Source organism: Colossoma macropomum, unplaced genomic scaffold, assembly GCF_904425465.1.
Source record: "Colossoma macropomum unplaced genomic scaffold, Colossoma_macropomum, whole genome shotgun sequence".
In the NCBI taxonomy this organism is placed as follows: domain Eukaryota; kingdom Metazoa; phylum Chordata; class Actinopteri; order Characiformes; family Serrasalmidae; genus Colossoma; species Colossoma macropomum.
Window position 1 is genome coordinate 42,827,650 of NW_023494792.1, and position 24,506 is coordinate 42,852,155.

A 24,506-nucleotide genomic window follows, 5' to 3' on the forward strand; every position below is an offset into this window, starting at 1 on the left:
AGAAGCGTTTCACAAGGAAGTGATTGTAAGTGCAGTTTCAGTTACATTCTCAGAGTTATTTATTACAGCCATGTTTACTGTTTGTTTATTTTCCAGGCAGGTTAGGTTGCTACCTTATTTAGTGAGTCACTGTCATACACTAGCCGACAACAAATAGGTTCACGCTCTCGCGCACGCACACACACACACACACACACACACACACACACTCTCTTTAATCTAATTACTGCAACCACAGCCACTGTATACAGGAAACCTCTCACCTAACAAGTCAGTCTCTAATGGACACATAGAACAGCTGGCTGTGTGTGTGCGTGCACGCGTGTGTGTGCGTGCACGCGTGTGTGTGTGTGTGTGTGTGTGTGTATTGATCCAATTCTGTTGGCTAAGCAAAGGGTAGCTTCATTAATGAGAGAGAGAGAGAAAGAGAGATAGAGAGAGAGAGAGAGAGAGAGAGAGACAGAGAGACAGAGAGAGAGAACGAGAGCAATTCTCACATCTGCACCTGCATGAAGACTGAACGAGCTGATAAAGAGAACAAGGGATGAGGAGATGGAGGAAAGCATGGGGGGGATGGAGTTTAGTTTCATTTCCTTCGTGTAGGTGGGCATCGGTCCAAGTCCCTGGATTTCACTCAGGCACCGATGTGGTCGATGTGGACAGAGGTTTGTGCCCATGAAAAGTTAACACAACTCTGAACAGGACACATCTGAGACTGATCACTGCGCACACAGCACTCTTAAAGAAGAACAGCGCTGCTCATAGTCTTGTATTCACTATATGGCAAGATGGTGCCAACTATCATACAACTCTTCTCAGTTACAGTCTGACGGCCATTCTGCAGTCTCAATTTTTGTACCTTTAATGTTGAATGCCTAAAAACGAGAATGTTAACATTACTTTCAGGCACTCATTGTGCTGGCTGTATCTTATCGAACTGAATTATGATTTTTTTTTTATTTAACTTAATTTTCTGAATTATGAATTTTATTACAACTCTAGATAACTAGTTGTCAGGCTGAAGAACAACAAACTCTGCTTACCAACTACTGTTAGCTAGTCAAGCGACATGCTAGATATTTACCTGTTCTGCACACTGTGATAACAATGAGCTGTTTGGAGCAAACATTTTTTTTTTCCTGGCAATAAAGTCTACAAATACTTCCAAAACTTTCTTTAACAATACAGACACAGCACTGCCTAGTTCTATACAGGTATTATTATTGGAGCACTGTTTTGACAATCATCTGCCACTTGATGTCAAAAACAGAGCTTTGTGATTTGCATGTCAGTCAAACTGTCCCCCTTCTTGTCAAAGTAAACAGTTCTTTGCCATGCTGAGAGATGAAACTCACCAGAATCTCTGACGATAGCCGAAAGTTCTTTCCTTGTTCAAGTTCTTTATACACACACTCTCTCTCTCTCTCTCTCTCTCTCTCTCTCTCTCTCTCTCAAACACACACAGAGTAGTAATTTGGATTTTTATGGGTGAGAAGTACTCAAAAAACAAAGAGAAAAGAAAAGAAAAAAACAAGATGAGAGAAAAGGAGAGGAGAGGAGACAATAGAACAAAAATGAAAAGACGATAGAAAAGAAAAAAGAAAGAAGAGAAGAGAATGGTTTCTATGGAGAAGGCTGGAGAAGCTGGTTTTAGCCTGTTAATGCTCTTGCTGGCATTTTAGTATTCAATCAGCACTCTCCCTCTTTCTCGCTCCCAGCATTGGGCTGACGGCTAACACTGTGTCTGTGTGTGTGTGTGTGTTAGTTTGGCAGGGTGAAGTTCTGAGAATTCCATCAGCTCTTGTGACTGGGGCTAAAAACATAATTGTTCATTAATATTCTTTGCTAAAACTACTGAATCATAACTTGTCACTGTGAGCAAAATAAAAAAAAATGACAGGAAGGAACAGCAGGTCTTTAACTGAGACAAAAAGCAGCTACTTCTGCCTTACAATTCACTATTCTACTTTAATAACATGCTGCTGTTGCATTTATTTTGATAAGTAAAGAATGTGACATAATAAAGCTGAAAATTCATACATTTTTAGTGTCACAAACGACCATTTTAATCAAGCAAACAGATGCACAGAGTATACAAAACTCATTTTTGGAAAAATCGGGACACTTCATAAAATGCAGTACGAACAAGAATCTGCGATTTGTTGATTCTCTTTAACCTTAACTGACACAAGTACAAAAAGGATTTCAATGTTTTCACTGACCAACTTCATTGTATTTTGTAAATATAAACAAGTTTAGAATTTGATTCCTGCAACACATTCAGAAAACTGGGACAGAAGCATGTTTGCCACTGTGTAACATCAACTTTCCTTTTAATTACATTTTTAATTGCCTGGGAACTGAGGATACTAATTGTTGCAGTTTTGCAAGTGGAATTTTTGCCCATTCTTGCTTGATACAAGACTTTAGCTGCTCAACAGTCTGTGGTCATCGTTGTCTGATTATCCTCTTCACGAATGGCCATACATTTTCAACAGGAGACCGATCTGGACTGCAGGCAGGCCAGTCAAGCGCAAGCACTCTGCATCTATGAAGCCACTGTTGCAGCATGTGCGGAATAAGGTCTGGCATTATCTTGCTGAAATAACCATGGACTTTCAGGGAAAAAGAACATCATCAGGATGGTCCCTTTGTTTTTGGCACAGAGAACTTGACGTTCGTTTTTTTTCCAGAAACACGCTGGAATGTGGACTAATCTGACAACAGCACAACTCTACTGTCTTTTGTACTATCTGATCTGAGCTTGGGCCCAGAGAACTCGGCGGCATTTCTCTTCATTTAACAGTTTCAATATGCATTTCTTGACGCACACTGTGTGAAGTGACAACGGTTTCCTGAAGCATTCCTGAGCCCATCTGGCTATATTTAACACAGTAGCATGAAGTTTCACGTGCAATGCTGTCTGAAGACTCAAACATTCACACACATTCAACAGTGGTTTTCAGCAATGTCAACTGCAAATGCTCACTCAGAAACTACCACAGTACATCTAACAATAAAGGGAGCACAAAGCTTTTTTTTATCCACTGAAAAACAAGGTAGCAGAAAGCAAAATTTTACATGCTGGTCCATTTTACTGACCATGCATACCAAGCACGCACACCAACTACTGTAAGGACAGATTTTAATCAGTTAAAATAGACAAACGAGATACCACAATGAGTGGATCACCAACAAGATGTTTAGTTTGATAGGATTAATCTACGACTGCATTTCGGTCACCCTCGATCATTTTCCTCAGGATTTCTCAGAAATTATCACAGTGCAACAGGTCAACAACACAGCAGTACACAGAATGCTCATATTCCACATGCTGATCCATTTTATTATGACCAACGTGGACTTGCATGCACAGGAGCTCTGGGAGCAGATCTGAATCAGTTAAATGAGGAAAAATGGATCACTGAACGTAATGAACATTAGGCAAACTGAGGTGAACATGCAGTTATAAGGCCTCTGTTGGCTTTAATGATCTGATGAAATCTCAGTCAGAGTCAACTCAGTTCAGAGGAAGTTAGTTCAAAACTTCACGAAGCTTCTTGAATGAGAACTGTTTTTGCTGTTTGGTTTCAGTACCAGTACATCCACATCCACCCACATGTAACGCACAGAAACACACACAAACGCTGAGTGGGAGATCTGCGCAAAAGGTTTAAAGAAGCAGGCTAGCTGTGCAGAGGAGTGTGTGTGTGTGTGGTGTCTTGGCCAAAGCCAGAAGCACATAACGAACTCCGTATCCTTCCTGGCTGTGTATTGCACCTTTTCTGTCGGGTCTCCAGGGTAATAGAGTTATACACCCTGCTGCTGCTCTAATGAGTGAGATACATCCATCACCAACAGTTCAGGTACACAGTGAACTACTGGCAACAAGTTTCATAGTCTTTACTATGAGATAAAAGGGAATCTGAAGCCAGAAGCACCAGCCATACACAAGCTGAAATCTAAGCTAAGTGTTTACTAAATTCAGATTTATTATAACTGTTAAGTGCCATCAAGTCAATTCCGACTTCTGCTGATCATATGGATAATGTTTCTCCAGAATATCCTGTCTTCCGTTTGGGTCGTTAGGTTTCTGAATGGCTGGTTCATGATTCCTTTGATTGCATCCATGCATCTTGTGGCTGGCCATTCCTCTTCCTTCCGCATAATGGTCTTTTCCAACAAACTTGTTCTTCTCAGAATATGTCCAAAATGAGATCTGGGCTTCGAGTGAGAGGTGAGGCTTGATTTGGTTGAGGATCCATCTGTTTGTTCTCTTTGCCAACACAAGAGTTCAAAAGCATCAATATTTTTGATGCCTGTCTCGCTTGTTTATTGTCCAGCTTTTACATCCATAAAAAAGCACAGAGAAGACCACAGCCTGGACAACTTTGATCTCTGTTCGTAGAAACAAACCGTTGCACTGGAAGATCTTTTCAAGGTCATTCATCCTCGCTCTGCCAAGTGCCGACGTGTGTCGTATTTCTTGAGTACTGGATCTTTTGTTGTTAATAATTGATCCAAGTACGCAAAAGCCGTCCACCATTTCCACATCTTCTCCATCAATTGTAAAGTTAGCAGTCTTTCTTATTGTCATAACCTTAGTCTTCTTTACTAACTCAACCAAACCAAGTTGCACCACACAAGACCTTTTTTTGGCTAAGATATCTTGGTTACTGAGGGAATGCCCTCAGTCTTTAGTAACCAAGATATCTTAGCCAAAAAAGGTTATGTGATTGGCCTAGTCAGGTCATGTTTTTGGTGCAGACCAATCAAACTTTTTCTTTAGTTTGGTCAATTTTGATAGGTGTGAACACACCACTTGTACTTGGACGCATACTAAACAGTTGAAAAAGGCAAGAATTGTGGGTTTCGGTCCGCTTCCAAGTGAACCCTGGCTCAGTTCGCTCCTGGTGGGAATGTGTTTTTACGATGCTTCCCACCAAACAAAGGAATTTAATATCAGAGCATGCTTTTCTCTTCTTCTAGCAGCATATTCTTGCTGTACTGTCTTTATAATCTGCCTGTTTAAACGTTCGACTCTTGATAGACCCTCATACCATTTTTGCAACTGCTGCTAACAACGTCAGATGAGCAATAAACTAATTAACTAGCAAAGCAATGCATTTGATTTTGGCACATTTTGGCCAAGCAACAGCAACCTGATTGGTTAAATTCAAACTGACAAACCATTAAAACATAAAGACACAGATTTATTTTTATTGCTTTGACTGTGATTTATGTATGTTAAGCGTCTCATTTTAATAAGGGTATGATAACACATTTACACCAAGTGAGGGACAGATCAGGACCTTATACAGTGGTTGTCTAATAAAAGCTAAAAACGGCTGTGAAAGTAACAGCGTAATTGTACCCAACTTTCTGACCAACCAGTGAACACCTATGTGTGTAATTTTGTGTGCTTTTGCCAGTGTGAAACCAAAAAAAAAACGCATAAAAAAGATACAACAAAAGCACTTCTATACAGCAGTAAGTAAAGAATGTTTCATAGTTTTGATCCCAGATCCTCATCTGTCTCTTTCAACAACAGTCTCTGTAACACAGTGACAGCAGGAATCACATCCAAGGCTAACGCTCTCTAAAGCCTATTTTACAAAAATAATTTTTTAAAAAATCATCGTATTAACATTTATACCTCACAATTCCATTTAGTCAAATAACGTCAGCATATACAGAAGTCAGCATACATGCACTTTGCTAGCCTACATGTCTCCAGTGGCTGCGATTGTGTTTGCGTGTGTTTAAAAAGAGCACGGTGTATGCCTAGTGGGAACACGCCGAGGCAGAATGTTTAAAGTGACCATCAACGTTGTGTCCCACTGCTAGGCATCAGCAACACCTCCCTGTGCAAGCACACCCATGTCTACTGCCAACCTCAGTTGTTTGCTCATTAGCGGGGCAGCGTACACTCGGCTTACGTCACATGGAATCAGGTGATATCTGATGTTGGTACTGGTGCATTTTTTACGAGTACAAGTAAATACACATGGTATCAGACAGACACCTGACATGCATCCTTATTCACGATACACAATATGTACCACAATATTTAGTGTGTCTAAGGTTTGTTAAGTAGGAACAAAGAGAATGCACCACTACTGCCAAAGAAACCTGCCAGTGGTCAAGTACTGATATCCATGATATGCTTAGATGTGTTTAGAACAGCTTACTGTGGCGTATCATGACGATTTATCACAAAACGATAAAACATTATTACATTACCACCCCTAGTTAGTCCCATTAACTTCATTCAGGAACAGACAGGGCTCCAATTCAGCACAGACAGCCACAGAAACTCATATGGACTGTAACAGACAACTAGAAAAGTAGAATAGTGAATAATATTAGACCGAATGACAGAGAGAAAGACCCACAGAGACGTGAATAAGTGGAGAAAACTGTTCTTCTGTTCCTCGGTTCAGGCTGACATCCAGCCTCAAACGTGGTCTGGCTTTCACTGTGCGTGCACACACACACACACACACGCACACGCTGACACTGTCTGACACTAGCTAACAAAAGAATCATACAGACGACACTCAGACTGTGCGCTGCTCTCAAGCTATTTTAATCAGCACATTCAGATCGGAGAGTACTTCTGATTTCCCTCATGCTCACACAGACAAGCACGTATATATATACACACACAGACCCCGGCTCCAAGGACACACTTCAGTTAGCTGTATTGAAAGTTAATAGATCTATGTCCTCTTTTTTATATAAAAGAGTATTTGATAAAGCTGCTGAGAAACGATAAATTATTGTGTCTCTGACTGGATCTGCCACAGCTGCTTTTTATGGCTCTTAAAACAGGAATTGAACTAACTTATCATTTAAGTAAAAAGCACAATAAATAAATACATAAATAAATAAACGTTCCAAAAAAACGTAATAGTAGAAGTAACTACCTGCGTCACAACTGCGAGCACGATACAGCAGATGCGGCATTTAAGGTGGAATAGAAAATTTGGACAAACAGCTGATTAGACTGCTGTTTGTATTCAGTCAATGATGTACCTGAAACTTCCAGAAAGCTTAGACTGATGTTTTTCCCCCCTCACGGAATTAGGCCTGCCTATTGGAAATCAAAATGTGGTTGGTTGATTCCTCTGTCACTTCCTAATTATGTTGATTATTGATCTCACGTGTTAGAAGCTTCTCTTCAGCTCTTAAAGTCCTAACCAACAGGAGAGCTTGCTTAGCTACATCGACCTAGATACTACAGAGAAAAGCAATTCATAATTGGCTAATTTGCCTCTTGGTGTTTTGGGTATTTAACCCTTTTGTTTTCATCCTATAATTAACAATGAAACAAGAGTGGTACAGAGTTTGAATAGAAGCATGATTCTGTTGAATAAAAATTAACTAAAAATTACAGACATTCAATTTTTTAGTTACTAGAAATCATTAGGCCTTCTTTAAAGGTCTAGAAGAGTTCTCCTCTGCCGCTGATGACGATGATTTGTTGTGAGAGTAGCCATTACTGCTTCATACATTTTAAAATACAGTCTATGCATTTTACACATAACACTGCTACAACAAATGATGTTTCAAGCACTTTTACAGGTTAGCAGGTCAGGATAAAGTACTTTTTGAGCTAAGTTTGTCAATTTGGCGAGCTAACTTTCACTATAGCCTTGGCCATCCCACTTGAAAGCCAGATCCTCCCCACATATTCCTGATTGTTAAAAAATGCCCTCTGATGCAAAAAGATCATCATGCCCAAAGAGGCTGAGCTGCTGCATTCTCTTGGCTTAAATAAATAAAAGGAACTGTCAAAGCTCTTCTTAGATCATATATTTTTGGCGGACGCCATCACCATGGCAACGTTTACATGGCCGCATGCCAACCTCTGTCGTGCAAAATGCACAGACAGATGTGTAAACAGACAGTATTACCCTGCTCCACTGTGTCTCCTCAGCTATGCTGTGCATGCTCCCTTAGGCTACTTACCAAGTTAGTGGGTAGCAGGGCTGGGCAGTATGACAATATTTATCGTTATTGTGATAAATTACTTCACAATATATCACAATGTGTTTCTTTGAGCATATTGTGGATAACATCAGTACTCAAAAAAGAAACAGTGATCAGCTGCATATTTCATTACAAATAAATCATAATTAGTGCTGTTTAATTTTTATTTTAGTTTAATTATTAAAGCACAGGATGTGAAACTACAAATCACTGTGTTAATTGTTTTTTAAAAAGTTTTTTTTTTATACATGTGGCACTTCTGGTTCTTTGTGGTCTGGTCCAACTTACTAGATGTCAGAAAAAATATTGTGGCATATTGTGTATTGTGAAAAGTTCTGGAAGTATTGTGATATATTTACTATATCGCTCAGCTCTAGTGGGTAGTTGTACTGAACTGCAGTAAAGAAAACAAACGACAAAAACACTGCTCACCCCAAACATCGGAACTTAGTGCTGTAAAAGATGGCACTCTGGTTAATTAGACTTTGCTGAAATTTTGCTACGCTGTTAGCTGTTATAGCTTCTAAAGTTAGCCAGTTACATGTGAGGTCAGCAATCATGTATTGTGTTTAATATTCAGAAACGTTTTTTTTCCCTCTGATTTTGGAGATCTAACGATTTACCTAATGTCTCTTGGCTTTAATGCTTGCTAGCTGCCCCACCAACCTGTGACCAGACAACTGGTCCATGCAGTCCATATATGGAATCTGAGCTACAAATACAACCCATTTTGAAATCATTGTTTTTGTAATATCATGAAAACCAAAACTAGCCACTGCTAATGTGGCTAACAAAGAACGAAAGCAAACAGGGTTAATCAGTATCATACTACAGGCTGGCCTTCAAACACTGCTAGCATATATTCACTAGTGGCTAAATCCCTTTAATTAATCAAGATTAATCTGAGATTAAGTGCTGAGCTCAGATTAGCTCCTCCTTTCCCAATCACCAGCCTTACAGAGAACAGTTCCAGATTACACTTCACCCACTGAATCAACTTGTTATTGTAATAGTTTTGAAAAAGATAATAATTTATACAGTTTACTCCAAATGTAGTTAATCAGCCAAGATGGTGTCTGAAGTTTGCTTCCTTAGTTTTACACTGGAGCCACAAGGCTAAAGTAGCTAACAAGAAATGATTGTGTACACAAATTAGCATCATGCTAACTGCATGTCTAAGTCACCATGCACTTTCCTCAAACTTTATTTAGCTGGTAAGTAATCTCAAATAGATTTGCTTATGTTGTTTCTGACACTGTGTAACGTACTGTTAGTGTCTAAATGGCTGCTACTGCTGTTTTCAGATATATAGTTCAAAGGAAGTGTGTGATGATTTTCGGCTTGCTAACTGGTGTACATATGTTTCCATTACTTGTTAGCAACATTAGCCTTGTTGCTTAGGGGAAAATAAAAGAAGCAAACTTTAGACTACCAAATATATGTTTTGACTGATGGACTGAATTTAGAGTTAAATGTGGGGGGATTTTTTTTTTGCCAAACTATCACTTTAAATTGAAGACTTTCATGCCTCTCATTGGCCATATGGTGCTTTTCCAATGCAAAAAAGTTTCTAGCCTCCAAACTTTTGAAATCACACCTGGAAGAAATAATTTTCTCCACTCAATTTCCAACCTCTAATCTTTCTGGCTGAACTAAATAGAGTCATAATGCATGCAGTCACTGAAAATCATGCCGGGTTTGATCCACAAACTCAGGTAGCAAAATTATCTCATTTTGTAATTTGCAGCTAAAGGGTAGTTTGTGCAAATCTTCGCAGTTGGAGGCTCATTTTTCCGGATAATTCAAGCCCTGTATGAAGGCGGTGTAATAGTCTCCAAGGGAACAGTGACAGAACGTTTTTCTCTTGATCCTGTCAGACGATCATTTCCAGCCAGCAGCCTGATGAGACGTAGCGGGAAAAATATCGAGCGGATTTCTGCTGTTGACAGAATGTAATTCAGTCCAGAGGGAGTTTGATAGTGATTGGAGTGTGAAAGTAGATGCAGCAAAGAGATACACACGTGCACACACAAGCGCGCACACACAAGTGATAGGCTATTTTAAAACGTAAAAACCCCAAAACATACTGGTTCACTGATTTTACTGCCTATATTCCACAACTGCGCAAATTAGAGAGGACACAATAACAACCTTTTTATGTCCAATACTGATACTGATATTGAAACCTTCAGTATTGGACAAAAGACTTTCTTTTGACAACTACAGAACTTCAAAATGAGCTATTTTTAAATGAAACGTTTCACTTAAAAGCAGAATTCCATTTTTAATATGTAAATAAAGTTATCTGGAGTGGTTTGATGCGAAATGCTTCATTATAAACCAACTTTAATGCAAAGTTCAATGCACAGTTAAAAGCTAGCTCACAGAAAGTTATTATATGAGATGATAATGAACAACATGACTGAAGTCTAAGACAATGTTTTATGATAGTTTTCAGACAACATTTTGGGATGAAACATCCAGCAAGATGCATAAGTGTCAGTGTGCAACACACCCCCCCTGGTATTAGGGAGGTCCCATTTCGGCTGGCTTCTCCAGTGTTGGCACACTGCTAACTCACTCGCCATAGCGGTGCTGATTGGTTTAGCAATTCTTCCTCTGAAAAACTGTAAAACCTTTCTGTAGAATCCTGAGCATAGTTACAGTTGGTAGGCTATAAAGGACCATAGCCAAGAACTTGGTGAACGAATCTGTTACAGTGCCACCCTAAAGCAGACCAGTGCTGCATCTAGTTAAGAGTACCAAAGACAGAAGCCTGCTGATTGTGGGTGAAGCAGCTAAACAATAACCATTTCATGAAAATTGAGCTTCTATTATCCCATAATGGACAGCATAATGTCATTATTTTCAGGGATCCCGAGAATTTTCTCTCTAATTACCTCTCTATTTCCTTTTCTATCACTTTTTTATCTATCTCTCCCTCATTTCCACCCTCGATCAGTAGGGCTGAACAATATATAATTTACTTGGTCATTATAACAATACTGATCCTTGAAATATTGATACTGCGGGAAATGTGCAAATGAGACTTGCAAATACGATTACATAATGAAAACAGGACAATCATGAAAAATTTTGGGCTAAAGGTGAGTGGGAATAAAATGAGTGTGATGTTTCTAAACAAACTGACCTTGGCATTGCACCATGAAGGTCACTTGGGGTCTTCTTTATGATACAACACTCTGGCCCCTCTTTCATAAAAGTATGTCAAAATAAAAGTCCTTTGTTGTGCCGCCTGAAATTTGGGGATGTAAGAACTTGCAGATAAAAGTTATTTTAGTGAGTTGGGTACTTTTAAAATTGCTTTATTTTGCAACATGGTTTTTATTTTAAAGTTTCAAACATAAAATCATGCCAAACTAATCATTTAGGATTTAAATAACTAAATTACCTTTTTTGATACATTTACTTAATTAACATATAAGGTTGGATGGTTGCCTCACCTGACAATTTTGGAGGCAAAAAGAAACTAAAACAAATTTTATATGGATGCACTGAAGATCGTTTGACATAAAAGAGGTATTGTTGAGTAATTTGATAATAATGGACTTGATAATAATGGACTTGACATGTCAATGACATCACCATATGTACCTTGCTTAGTGGTGGACTTTGCCACAATCCACCAGCAAAACTTTAACAAGTTGTGCCCAGAGTCTCCAACCAATCACAGTGGTTTTCTGGGTGCTGTGAGCCTCCTGCCCAATCACAGTTTCAGATAAGTTTCTGTGGGTGTTCTGATAAATCAAGGTAATCATGTCATCCAACAATAATCAATTATTTTACTCACTGTAATGCAGTATGCACAATGACGCACTGACACATTACTAATTTACTAGTTCATTTTTAACTTATTGCAAGGCAAATCATAACTGCAGTACTAAGCCATTTAACAACAATGCTATAGTATTCTGTCCACATCATGCAGTCCTACTCTCCAGTACGTAATTGTGAGTTGTATTAACATTAAGCCTGATTAGATGATTGGACACACTTGTTTTCTGCCCTTTGTTCTCCACTCACGCTCGGTCTTTCATTTCATACGTGATGAAGGAAAGAAGTGACAGAGCAATAGAAAAAAAGAGAACAGACAGCTCAAGGCCACACAGCTGACCTCACATACTCTTCTATCAGACATGAGTCTATAAATCTACATTGCCTTCATAAACAAGAGACAGACAGGATCACACACAAACACACACACACACACACACAAACAATACAGTTATAAAACGATTCTCAAACAATCCTCAATTCAAAAAACTGAATATACAGTACTATGCAAAAGTCAGAGACCACTATTTATTTAATTTCTAGTCAAAAGGTTCATTGTCATTGTCTTATTTTCCAGGGGATATTTCTGAGGAGATTAGATATAAGATAATCTACTGGCATAAAGAACAGAAAAGTCAAAGGACAATAAGTGGAAAAAGGAGTTTAAAAAAATCAGTTTAAAATATATTGAAAGATCAAGGTAAATGGGACTCTGTGCAAGACCTGGAAGACCATTTAAGAAGACAACTCAACACAATGAGTCTGAAAGGGTGTGTGGCTGTCAAGAATTTGTAAATCAAACAAAGAAGCTGCTGGCGTTCTGACTGACTGACCACCCCACAGTCCAGACTTCAACATCACTGAATGTATTTGGGATTATTTGGACTGCCAGAAGCAGAAAATGTAACCAACTTCCAAGACTAAACTTTGGAAATTTGGAAAAATATCCCTGCTGACCTCAGAAAGCAAGGAAGCTGTAATGAAGGTAAAAGGTGGACACACTAAATACTGAAACATTAATTCATTCATCATCATTAACCGCTTAGTCCAGATAGGGTCGCAGTATATTGAAACATCTGATATTATATTTAGTTACTAAGGCTTTTGTGTAATTTTGCTTTTTTACAGATACTAAAACATGAATAACTTGTTTTAATCACTGTTTTTGCTGGAAATTAAATAAATCAAGGGTGGTCTCTGACTTTTGCATGGTGCTGACATCTGAGTGTTGCTCTTTAAATATGTTAGACTCAGTGATGACATCATCTCTTACCTCTTTCACACCCTTGCAGTCCATCCTCAGTAAAACTCTGCATGAGTGTATGAGCGTGTGTCTCTCTCTCTCACACTCCGGTCAACTTGCTGTTCATACTGTACTAAAGTTTTCCTAAAGAATGTTTCCAAGCATAAAACACTAAACACTGCTCTGAAACACACAATCTAACATTTTCTCCAAAAGAACACAAAAATAAAGGAACAGTGGAGAAGGATAGAGAAGAAGGAAGAACGAGGAGAACGAGAAGAGGGTGAGGTAGAGAGAGAAAGACAGAGAGAGAGAGAGAACAGAATGACCCCAACAATACAGCTGTTTGTTGACTTCAGAGAGACGTCAGTGTACAGACCCACACACTACATACCAGCCTGCTGAACACACACACAAATACCACCCTGTCTAGCAAACAAAAACTGCTACCTTCACTCACACACACACACACACACACACACACACACACACACACACACACACACAGTATTACAGCTCATACAGCAAGACACAACCAGACAGCTAAATATTATATCAAATTTTACAATTTTTACTGTGTCCATCTCTTCGCCTTTTTTACAAGAAATCTGTAGAGACACTTTTCCCCACTTCCAAAGTTCAGTCTTAGAAGTTGGTTGCATTTTCTGCTTCTCATGACCCAAATGATCCCAAACACATTCAGTGATGCTGAGGTCTAGAGTGTTAAGGGTAGCGTACAGGTTCATTTCTGTTCATCAAGACACAAACAATGTAAATGTAGCCTTACACTGTGGCCTAACAGCAAGCAAGCACTCAAATGTAGTTTCGCATCACTGTTGTAAAGCATTCAGGATGCCTACACCAGAAGCGTCAAGTGAAAACGTAAACAAACCATGGACTTCTCAGAAAACAGCTGCTTTACTGATGGAGCTGTCCAGCTGTGGTGTTCCAAAACCACAGCTGGACAGCTCCATCAGTAAAGCAGCAATTTTTTCTGGTAAGTCTATGGTTTGTTCATGGATTTGACTTGACACATGCACTTGATATTGTTGAATATGATTTGTTTTGTGTCATTGGCTGATACTTAGCTAGTGACAACATAGGGGTGAGCACAGTGCTATTTTAACTGTTATTTATATTCTGTAAAATCATCTGCCCTGACGTTGTAAACAGCTAAGTATCGGTCAATGACACAAAAAAAATCATATTCACCACTAACTATTTACTGGAAGGTTCGTAGAGATTCCTCTTTTTCCTGACTTTGTGTGTGAGTTTCTCCTCTTCCATTTTAAGGTGTAATGGATGAAACACAATACAACAAAAAATTGAAATGGTGTCGCATGGCACTGCACTTTGCCGCTCGCTCAAAGCTGGTGTAGACAGCTTCACTGATAATACTGAGAGCATTCTGGTTTTGTCATTTTCGCTCACTTGCTGTTAGGTGTAAAGTGTGAGGTAAACAGGTTCACGCCCAGCTTGCCTAAGATCATAGCTCCACCACTGCATCCAAGCAAACAACCATTTAGGTACCCTTATTTTAAGGGTGTTTTAATATATACTTCTTTTAAATTGAACTGAACTTATGTCTTTTAAAGTGGACCTGAAAGATAACCACCACGTTCAAACTCATGGTATGCATCACGGTAAAAACACATAGTCTCTTGTGTCTTCTTGCTTTAATATGCCAGTGATACTGTATCATTATGAGATCACACAATCCCACATGCAGTCTTTATCCTCCGTCGTTTGTCTTTACCCGCTGACTGTGGCCATGTACATTTGGTAAGCCTCAATGTTCTTTAACCATAAAGCAAAATACAAAGTGGACTGGGGTCATTTTGGTATCACAATGCACAAATCAATCAGACCACAAAACAAACCACAAGGGAACTGCACTGAGACCACCCTGACCATTTAGATGGGTCTAAGTTTGTTTGATGAGTTCACATATGCACAGTAAACCACGACTCAACTGTCTGAGTCCACTTCAAATGCTAGAACAGTCCATGTGTCAAAATGCCCTATGAGTGTAGCTGCTTCATCAGGTGTCTGAAGTGGCTTCTTTGTGTCCTGAGACAGGGGTCAAGACGGTGTTACAGAAATCAGCACAGAAGCTGGATCGGGAGGAAAAGTGGTAACTTTTGTATGTAGCTAGGAAAACATGCTATGGACAATTTAATGCCCTGTTCTTTGCATTTTTACTCTACAGAAGCAGTGTAGCATTTGACTCAATAGAAGAAGACACGTTGGCTTTCAGAACTAACTCATTTTGCCAGTGGGCCTATTTAATTTATCACATGAACACTTCCTTTTAAACCCTCCTTGGATGGCTTTCTTTAAAAGAGTATTATTTCCTTGTTTCAAATGTTGTTGTCTGTTCCTCTGGCTATGCTGTGTCCTTGTAGGCTGCCAACACAACACAAGCTCACATACACAACTGTTTCAAATGTGGCACCAGAAGACTTCCCTGCCCTTGGCTTTAGTGGCTTAATTTTTGAATAACTGAGCAATTTCCCTTTTTACTCTCTAACTCTCTGAGGCAAGAGAAAGAGAGAACAACAGCCAGACAGTCATATTTTATAGACTCAAAATAGTTTTTTTTTATTATAATTTAATATTACTGAACATTGTAACTCATGCTTTCCAGAGCTTATATGTCATGTTTATATAGCACCCTAAATTCAATTTGAACTGACAGAATGCCAGTGAGATAAAAAAGAGATGAAGAGCAAGTGACATAAAGAGAATAGCTGATGAATAATTCACCTTTACTCTGTCATATTACCATATTGACCAAAGAATGTCAAACTGCTTCAGCAACTCAACATAAAACAGTAGCTCCTTTACTATTAAACATGGTTTATTCACTAAAGAACCAGCAACTCTTTCACTACAGAATCTGCAGTTCAGTTTTTCTTTTGTGGAAATCACTGCATGGGCTCAGGAACACTGTCTGTGAACACAGTTCTGGGCTGCATTCACAAATGCAAATTAAAACTCTACCATGTAAAGAAGAAACCATATATAAAGAGGATCAAGAAACACCACTGCCTTCTCTGGGCCCAAGCTCATTAAAGATGGACTGAGGCAAAGTGTCCTGTGGTCTGACGAATCAAAATTAAAAATTCTTTTTGGAAATTATGGACGCCACATCCTCTGAGTTAAAGAGAAGAGGGACCGTCTGGCTTATTATCAGCGCACAGTTCAAAAGCCAGCATCCATGATGGTAAGGGGGGTGCAACAGTGCACATGGCATGGGTGACTTGCACATCTGTGAAGGCACAATTTATGCTGAACAATATATACAGGTTTCAGAGCAACATATGCTGCCATACAGACAACGTGTTTTTCAGGGAAGGCCTTGCTTTTTTCAGCAAGATGATGCCAAACCATGTTCTGAACATATTACAACAGCATGGCTCCATATTAACACAGTCCGGGTGCTAAACTGGCCTGCCTGCAGTCCAGACCTGTCACCACTGAAAACATTAGCCCCGATATGAAATGAAAAATACAACAAAGGAGACACTGAACTGTGGAGCAGCTGCAATCCTATACATACTCTGAGTTCCCAAATGCTTATAGAGTGTTGTTAAAAGAGGAGGGGATCGCAACACAGGGGTAAACATGCCCCTGTCCCAACTTTTTTGAAATGTGTCGTCAACATCAAATTCAAAATGGGCATTTACTTTTAAAAAAACAATGACATTTCTCAGTTTCAACACTTGACATGTTGTCTTTGTACAATTTTCAATTAAATATAGGATTTAAATAATCAGCGTATCATTACATTGTTTTTATTTACATTTTGCATAGCGTCATGACTTTTTTGGGGTTGTAGCTTATAGCTTAGGGCTACACTCAACAGAAGCAGCATGTGAAAAGTCAGTTGTAGCGTACCTAAGCACTGTGTCATGTGGCTAAACATTCTAATATTTTTTTTTTAGATATACCAACATATTCACATGAGCAGGGGTCAGTCTTTGACTCCAACACATCTGGGTGTTGGGGTGAACTCTGGGACAATCACACAGAATCGAAAACCATGGATTTTGATCATATCTCCATAATTTGCAGCTACTCAAAGAATTGTGTAAACTGCATTTTGGATGGTTTAATCTCTGCTATTTCCCTTTATCATCAGCTCTGGCGCTGCCAGTTATAATTAAGTGGGGTCGTTGCGCATATGTAAGTAGAGCTACCAGAACAAGTTGTGCTCTTGTGTCCTCATGCATACAATTCAAAAGCAGTCCTCAAGTTAAAAGAAACACCTACCTATTCAAATATCATTTGCTTACTGCAAAAATAAATGAACTTTTGAATCAAAAGCACTGATTGAACATCTATGAATTTGTCGGTTAACGGTTCATGGGTTAATCATTAACATCCCTATATGACATGAACCACTTTATTTCAAAAAGCGAGGGAAATTCAGTTTTCCATGTGATGGGATCTTTAAAACTGAGCTCAACTGATACCTGCTCATACAAAAATTAAGCTAATTAAAGTAACATTAATAAGCACTAATTATCAGTCAAATATAATGCTTTAAATATCTGAATATAATATGATGCTTATTAAGGGTGTAATGATATGTCAACTTCACAATGCGATTTGTATTGTTGTTTTTGCATCACGATACAATAGATTTTTTTGATACAGAATTAGAAAAGAAACGCTAAAGTAACTTCAGCATTTATTTTTGTATATATTTTTTCATAATTCCCAAAACATTTTATTTTGTAAGTTTCACCGTCTGTCGTTTTCTTAGAATTTATAAAATAACTAAAAAAACTGTAAACAAAAGTGTAATATTTACATAAAAGTAAACCAAAATGCAAACTATTAGGCCACATCTCAATAGTAAATAAACTCAACATTACAAGCACTTACAGTCTGATCTTCTGTTTGTATATAAAATGTGTCTCTTTCCTTCTGGCTGAAATGAGTGAGTGGGGATTTTCTAATGTGGCTCTATCATTCCCAGCAAACTGTGGAATCCACAACCAAATAGAGGTGGATTCTACAAGAGAACAGAGGTGGACTCCACAACCGAATAGAAGTGCAGATCAGTAGCTATCAAAATTTCTAAGGAGCAAGTTATTTGTTTCCCCTGTCCAGAATTGGCATGTAGAGGCTGCCTGATTCCTGAAGGAAAAAGTAGCTGCTGAGACTCATGCTTTCTCTGAAAGTTGGCTTCCTGTTCGGCAGCTTCCTACTCAAATTTTTAATTCCACCTTAAATAGAGCAGTGGTAACATGTAACTACCGCTTCATTTAAGGTGGAACAGGCAATTTGAATATGAAGCTGGCAAACTCTACCTTTGCATTTGGCTTCTCAAATGTGTTGGCACATCTGAGGCATCTGCACAGGTATCCAATCCTCACGTTAAGCAATGTCGGCACATGGTGAACATTTGATCCCATCACTGTTGCACTTGACTGAGAAACCTCGCCATTTCAAACAGCTCGGCTGATTAACCATTTAAGGCAAGCTAACCAAACCAGTTTTTTCCAGTTCCAAAAGCTGCTCAGTGGAGATTTCTTTTTGTGGTTATCACTTTTGGGGATGTTATGAATTGTTTTAAACAGAACTATGGAAACCATTCCCGTTACCATTCATTTTACAGACTGAAGTCTGTGTTTGAATAACAGCATGTATAATCTTGTGATCCCATTAAAATGCATATTGTGTGACACCCCTAATGCTTATTATGGCTTTTATTTGGCTTTTATTCTAACACTGTAGCCCCGATAATATCTACATATTCTGGATTATTGCTGATGCTGTTGACCTTCACACAGTAAATTCCCTGCATGTGCCACACTAATTACATTACACCCAAAACATTCATTTGGTTAATGTGGTAAAATCTACATCCTCAAGCAAAGCAGTCTGCTGTAAGTCTAGATGATGGTAAAATGACATGGCCAGGAGGAGAAAACAGAAGAAAAAACAGAAAGGGTAAAAGGGAGAAATGAGCAGCAGAGGACCAGGCAAAGGCCTTTGTGAGGACACACACACACACACACACACACACACACACACACACACACACACACACACATACACGTACATCCTCTCATTCCACATCAACTCTGAGCAGCAGGGAAATGTCAGTTCACACTCTCTTAATAAAAAGCCCTGCAGCAAACATATTAGCCTTTGAGTGTGTGTGTGTGTGTGTGTGTGTGTGTGTGTGTGTGTCATCTTGAGGGTCTCTTTCAAACTGTATTGATTTCCAATAGCAGGGGGCTTTTAAGGAAGCAGAAAATGACATGGCAGATTGATCAATACAGATTAAAATCAGTTTTAAATTTGAAAGCTGAGGGACCAACTCCAACAGAGCTCTTCATTAAGCTTCTCTAAGCTCAATACACTTCACAAAAACATCAACACACATGCTGGGCCTGTACAATACCATTTGTTAATCGTTATTGTGATATTGTTTTGCAATACTGGCATCAGCGAAGGTTGTAATATGCAAACAAACTTCTACCCAATCACAATATTTTTCACTGAGTTCTGTGAGCATCCTGATCAGTCCCAGCTCCAGATGAGTTTCTGTGGGTGTTTTGATGATCCAATGTATTCACGTAATCCGAGAGACAAGTACATGATTGTGGTTAAAATAATGCAGGCTGGTCCATAATCATGTCACATGACTGATTCACCAATGCATTTTTAATATACCACATATTTAATGTATTGCAATCACAACAGTGGGGAAGTCTCAGGGCCTTCTAGGTCTTTAGAACGCCTAATGATTTCTGGGAAGTAAAAATTTAATGCCTGTAATGTTTAGTTCATTTTTATTTAACATAATCGTCAAGCTTGTTGTATTTCAACTCTCATATACTCTTATTTATACTCAGTTTACTCTTTTTAATACACTTATTGTTTGGTTTTGGTTGACTATGAATAGGAGCTCTACTCCATCAGCTGTTAGAAAAGGAAAACAGTGGCAGCAGTCCTATGCCAGGGCTCTTTACTGAAAGTATCATGGTAAAACTGCTACACATAGGGTAAAATATATGTTAATGTCCACTGAAAGCGTCCCATTAACCCTTTAAAAGGCCAGGGCCCACTAGTGGGCGCAAAGTTTTATTACACACTCCTATAGCCTAAGAACAGCTCAGACAGTTTGCATTAAGGTCCCTGTAGTTCAGAGTGATAAGCTTTAGTATGTAATAAGCCCGAGATTTTAAGGGGTTAAAGGTATGCAAGATTAAAATGTCGATGTTTAATGTAGAACGGCCAAAAAAGCACAAATTAGCATTATCATAGGAGTTTTGACATTTATGGCTGAAATGAAGGCCTAGCGCTAACAAGTCATGGTTCACCACCACATTACAATATGTAGCTGCAATACTAGTATTCTGTCCGTATTGTGCAGTTCTAGTGCTTACACACACACACACACACACACACACACACACACTCAGTCAGCCCAAGAGTTAAGTTCTGCAGCTGTATAGGCTCATGCTTTGCTAAGCATGCAAATTATCTCTGTCTCTCCTTTTCACTCTCTCTTAGAAACACACACACAAACACACACACACACTCACACAGAGGTATGAAGTATGGAGCTGCTTCACCCGTTGGGTGTTAACAAGCGCGAAATCACTGAAATAACTGCGCAGCTTGTCGCTAACTCAGCCTTCAGAGGAAAAACAGTTCTGCTAAGACTTGATCTCTCCGTCTCTCTTTCACACTCACTCACTCTGGTGCTTTGCCTTATAAGCATTACTAACAAGACAATAACACACCTACACACATAAAGGTATTCTTTCATAGCAACTGTTGCTATGAATGAAGCTTCGGTCGGACAAGCTTCACAGAAGCTTTACGAGTTTTACAGAAACTGCGCTGCTAAAATAGATTAGACATAGTTTGAGCTAGCATTAGCATGGTGGCGAATTCTTTGTTCTCGTTTCTAACCTGCTTCAATTATCTACAACATAGAACATTAAGCCTTTTAACCTGGAAACCCATTGTTATGTAGCAATCACTGCAGTCTGATGTGAATAATGTACAAATTTTCAGAGTTCATAACAGCTGTTAGACAATGGAGCCTGGGTAGGCTAACTTGCTCCTTCCGTCAACTAGGTGGGGTGGCGATGGGCGCCTTTTAAAAAATTTAGATGAACTTGCTGGGACAAGCTAACACATTTGCCACAAAAAGCTAAACAGCCCTTGTGAGCTCTGAAACAGAAGCTTTAACATTAGCTAGCTAGAAGTCACTAAGTACGTGGTTACTGATGTCTTCACAGTAAGCTAGACTGCTATTACAACCATAAAGTCTGGGTACTCACGCTACAGCTATGGTAGTAGTTTAGTTTTTATCTGTATCAGATTAAACAACTTTGTAGCCTTGCAAACATTAGTTATGGAGGTTTATGAAAATGCAAGAATGTTGGAAAACACCATTGATACTTGCGGTACATCACTACAAACATTCAAAATCAAATATATTACAACAAATACAATCAATTAAAGTCAATCAGAATCAAAATAAACCTTTTTACTATGTTAATTCATGTGCTTGGTCAGATTAAGCATCATATATTGCTTAAAAGATAAAATCTTCTCATAATGCTTCGTACAAAACGTAACGACCCGCCTCTAAAATGTCTTCTGATTTTTGATTAAGTCACCATGCACCAGTATGTGGGGAAATATTATATTAACCAGTTATTTCATGTTTTATTTCCCTCTTCCTCCATCCCATAAATATGCATTTGGCCATAGAGAATGGTCACAAAAAGTAACTGGACATTTGTGCCATACTTAACAATGTACTTAATGTACAATATTTCCTTGCAAACTTCTGCAAGTTTGCATCCGAAATGCATTCTGACTACACCACTGTAAAAAAAAAACTCAGATATTTCCACCTCTGTGCTTTACAGTACTCTTAATGTGGTCTGGTTAGATGTCTTCTCCACACAAAGAGTTTACTATTAGTTTGAAGTTGCACTGAAGTGTTTTTCTTTGAAATAAATATCATTTTCTTAAACATTTTATAAAGTAACCTGACCTTAAATTCATTAACTTTAACTTTTAATAAAGTTTACCAATGGTTAAATAGGCTTTAAGTGTCCAGATACTTTTGGGGCCACACACACCTTCAAACGCACCTGCAAACCTGGCGCTGGCTCTTCGCCGTGAGGGAGATACCAGCTCTTTGACAATCTGGAGAACCTGCATGGTCAACTGAAGGCAGAGTTGTGGGTGGGGTTGTGGGCGGAGCCAAGGGTCGCCCACAGTGTCCCAGGTACCTCATGACAACCAAACATATAGCTGGACAGCACACACACACACACACACACACACACACACGTACACACGTCCCAGGAGTCTAATCCTTGGTTCAGACGTTTGTCCTTCACATTTTCCAAAAACAATTTCCGCTCCGTCTTCAGGTGCAAGTCAGCGACAGTTTCAACTCTGAGCAGCATCCACTCTCGACGTCTGCCAGTCTTTTCCGAACATAAACAAACAAATGGCGATGAAGAAAACACTTCCAACACATGCTCGAGCTTTCCATTCCAATTAGCGTTCGTCAATAATAAATGAGTTCGTCCCCAAAATTCAGCTGCAGCTTCAATAATTCAACACAGAGCAGCTCCACTGCTCACAGTGAAGGAATCACACCACTGTGTCTGATATAAAGCCGTACACTCCTCACACTGCAGACCAATCAACCGCACAGCACTCATCCACTCCTATATCTTTCCATCCCTCCTGCCTCTCGTCCTCTCGTCTCTCTGTCCCCTGATCTCTCCTGCTCCTTCCTTCCCGCCGCTAACGGCACACTGCTGCTCAAAGCCGAGATCCTTCTCTTTTTCTCTCTCTCTCACTCCCTCCCTCTCCCCATCTCTCTCTCCCCATTTGTTTCCCTTATCTCACTCGCTCACACTCTCACAGGCTACATTTCTTTCCCTCTCTCACCTTTTCCATCATCTGTTTGTCTCTTATGTCACTTGATCACTCTCTCTCTCCATATTTTTCCTTCTTTCCTCCTTTCTCATCTTTATCTCTGACTCTTTTTGTTCACTTCATACCCTTCTTTCTCTCTCTCTCTCCATTTGTTTCTCTTATCTCACTTTCTCAAGCTTTCTATTGCCTTTTTTGTTTTCTCCTCTGATTCTACCTCCTTACACTCTATCCATCTATCTATCTATCTATCTATCCTCATTCTACCCATCTGTCTCCTCTCCTATCTATCTATCTATCTATCTATCTATCTATCTATCTATCTAACTAACTAACTAATATCTAGGTGTCTTGTCCAGTTCCATGTGTGTTAAACAACTGTATGTCTACACACACACACACACACACACACACACACACACACACACGCACACACACACACACACACGTGCTATTATGTTGCGCTGCATGCCTTTATAAGCATGAAGGTCTATCTCTCTACTTCTTATTTCACACACACACACAGATGGCTGGTGTTGTACGGTGGCTGTGGTGTGTTTGCTACAACAGCAGACTGCTGCACAGTCCAGCAGAGGATGAATGATACTCGAGAGCAGCAAGGTCCAATCTCATCTTCTAATCTCCCCTCTTCTCTCATCCTTTCCCTCTCTCCACATCTCTCTCCCTCTCTCTCTATGCTTCACACTCCTGCTTCGTCATCTTTCTCTCCTTCTCTATTCTCATCCTCTACTTCTCTCCTCTTCTCTCATTCCTCTCTCTCATCTTTTTCTCTTCCCTGCAGGTTTTTCATCCTCTTCTCTCCTTTACTGTCCCCTCTCTCTCTTTCTCCTCTATTTTCATTTTCCCTCCTCTCCACTTATTCTCTGCTTTTTCCTCCTCCCTTCGTCATCTCTCCTCTCTGCTTCTCTCCTTTTCTTTCCTTTTTTCTTTTCTCTTATCTCCTCTCTTTTCATCTTCATTCTCACTTACTTTCGCATTTCTTCGTTCATCCTCTCTTCCACATTGCTTCTCTCCTCTTCTCCCTTTCTCCTCTTTTCTGTCACCTCTCCTCTGCTTCTCTCTTCACCTTCTTGCTGCTCCTCTGCTCTCATCTCTTCACTCATCTTCTCTCTAGCTTTACTAATCCTCTTCTTTTTTCTCCCAGACACCTCTTTCATTCTTTTCTCATTTCTGCCTTCATCTCCTTCTCTGATCTGCTGTTCTCCTCTTCTTTCATTCTCATTTCTTCTCCTTTCCCCTCCTTTCGCCTCTCCTTTCACATTCTCTCCCCTTTTCTCTTCTCTTTCCTCTCTCCTCTCCTCTTCACATCTCTTTCATCTTCTTGCCTTTTTTTATCCTCTTCCTTTCTTCTTCTTCTTCTTCTCCCATTTCTTCATCTCTTTACTCCTCTTCTCTCTCTCCCTTTTCCTCTCAGTTCTTTATCCCAACTGCACCTCTCTGATCCTTATCTCTCCTTTTCTGTCCTGTCCACTCTCTCTTTCTCTACTCTCCTGTCCTCTTCTTCTCTCTTCTT

General features: G+C 39.4%; 1 protein-coding gene across 2 annotated transcripts in view; it reads right to left on the bottom strand.

The window, feature by feature from the left end:
* Positions 1 to 24,506, bottom strand: part of usp6nl (USP6 N-terminal like) — a 99,875-nt gene that overhangs the window by 45,420 nt on the left and 29,949 nt on the right. Inside the window, exon 1 of one of the 2 annotated variants that reach the window (XM_036577234.1) lies at positions 22,174 to 23,747. The exons of the other annotated variant lie outside the window; for it this stretch is intronic. Within the exon in view, the coding sequence (XP_036433127.1) occupies positions 22,174 to 22,243 (70 nt within the window). The 5' untranslated portion in view covers positions 22,244 to 23,747. Of the gene's footprint in view, positions 1 to 22,173; positions 23,748 to 24,506 lie in introns of those variants that run through there. 2 annotated transcript variants of the gene reach the window in all.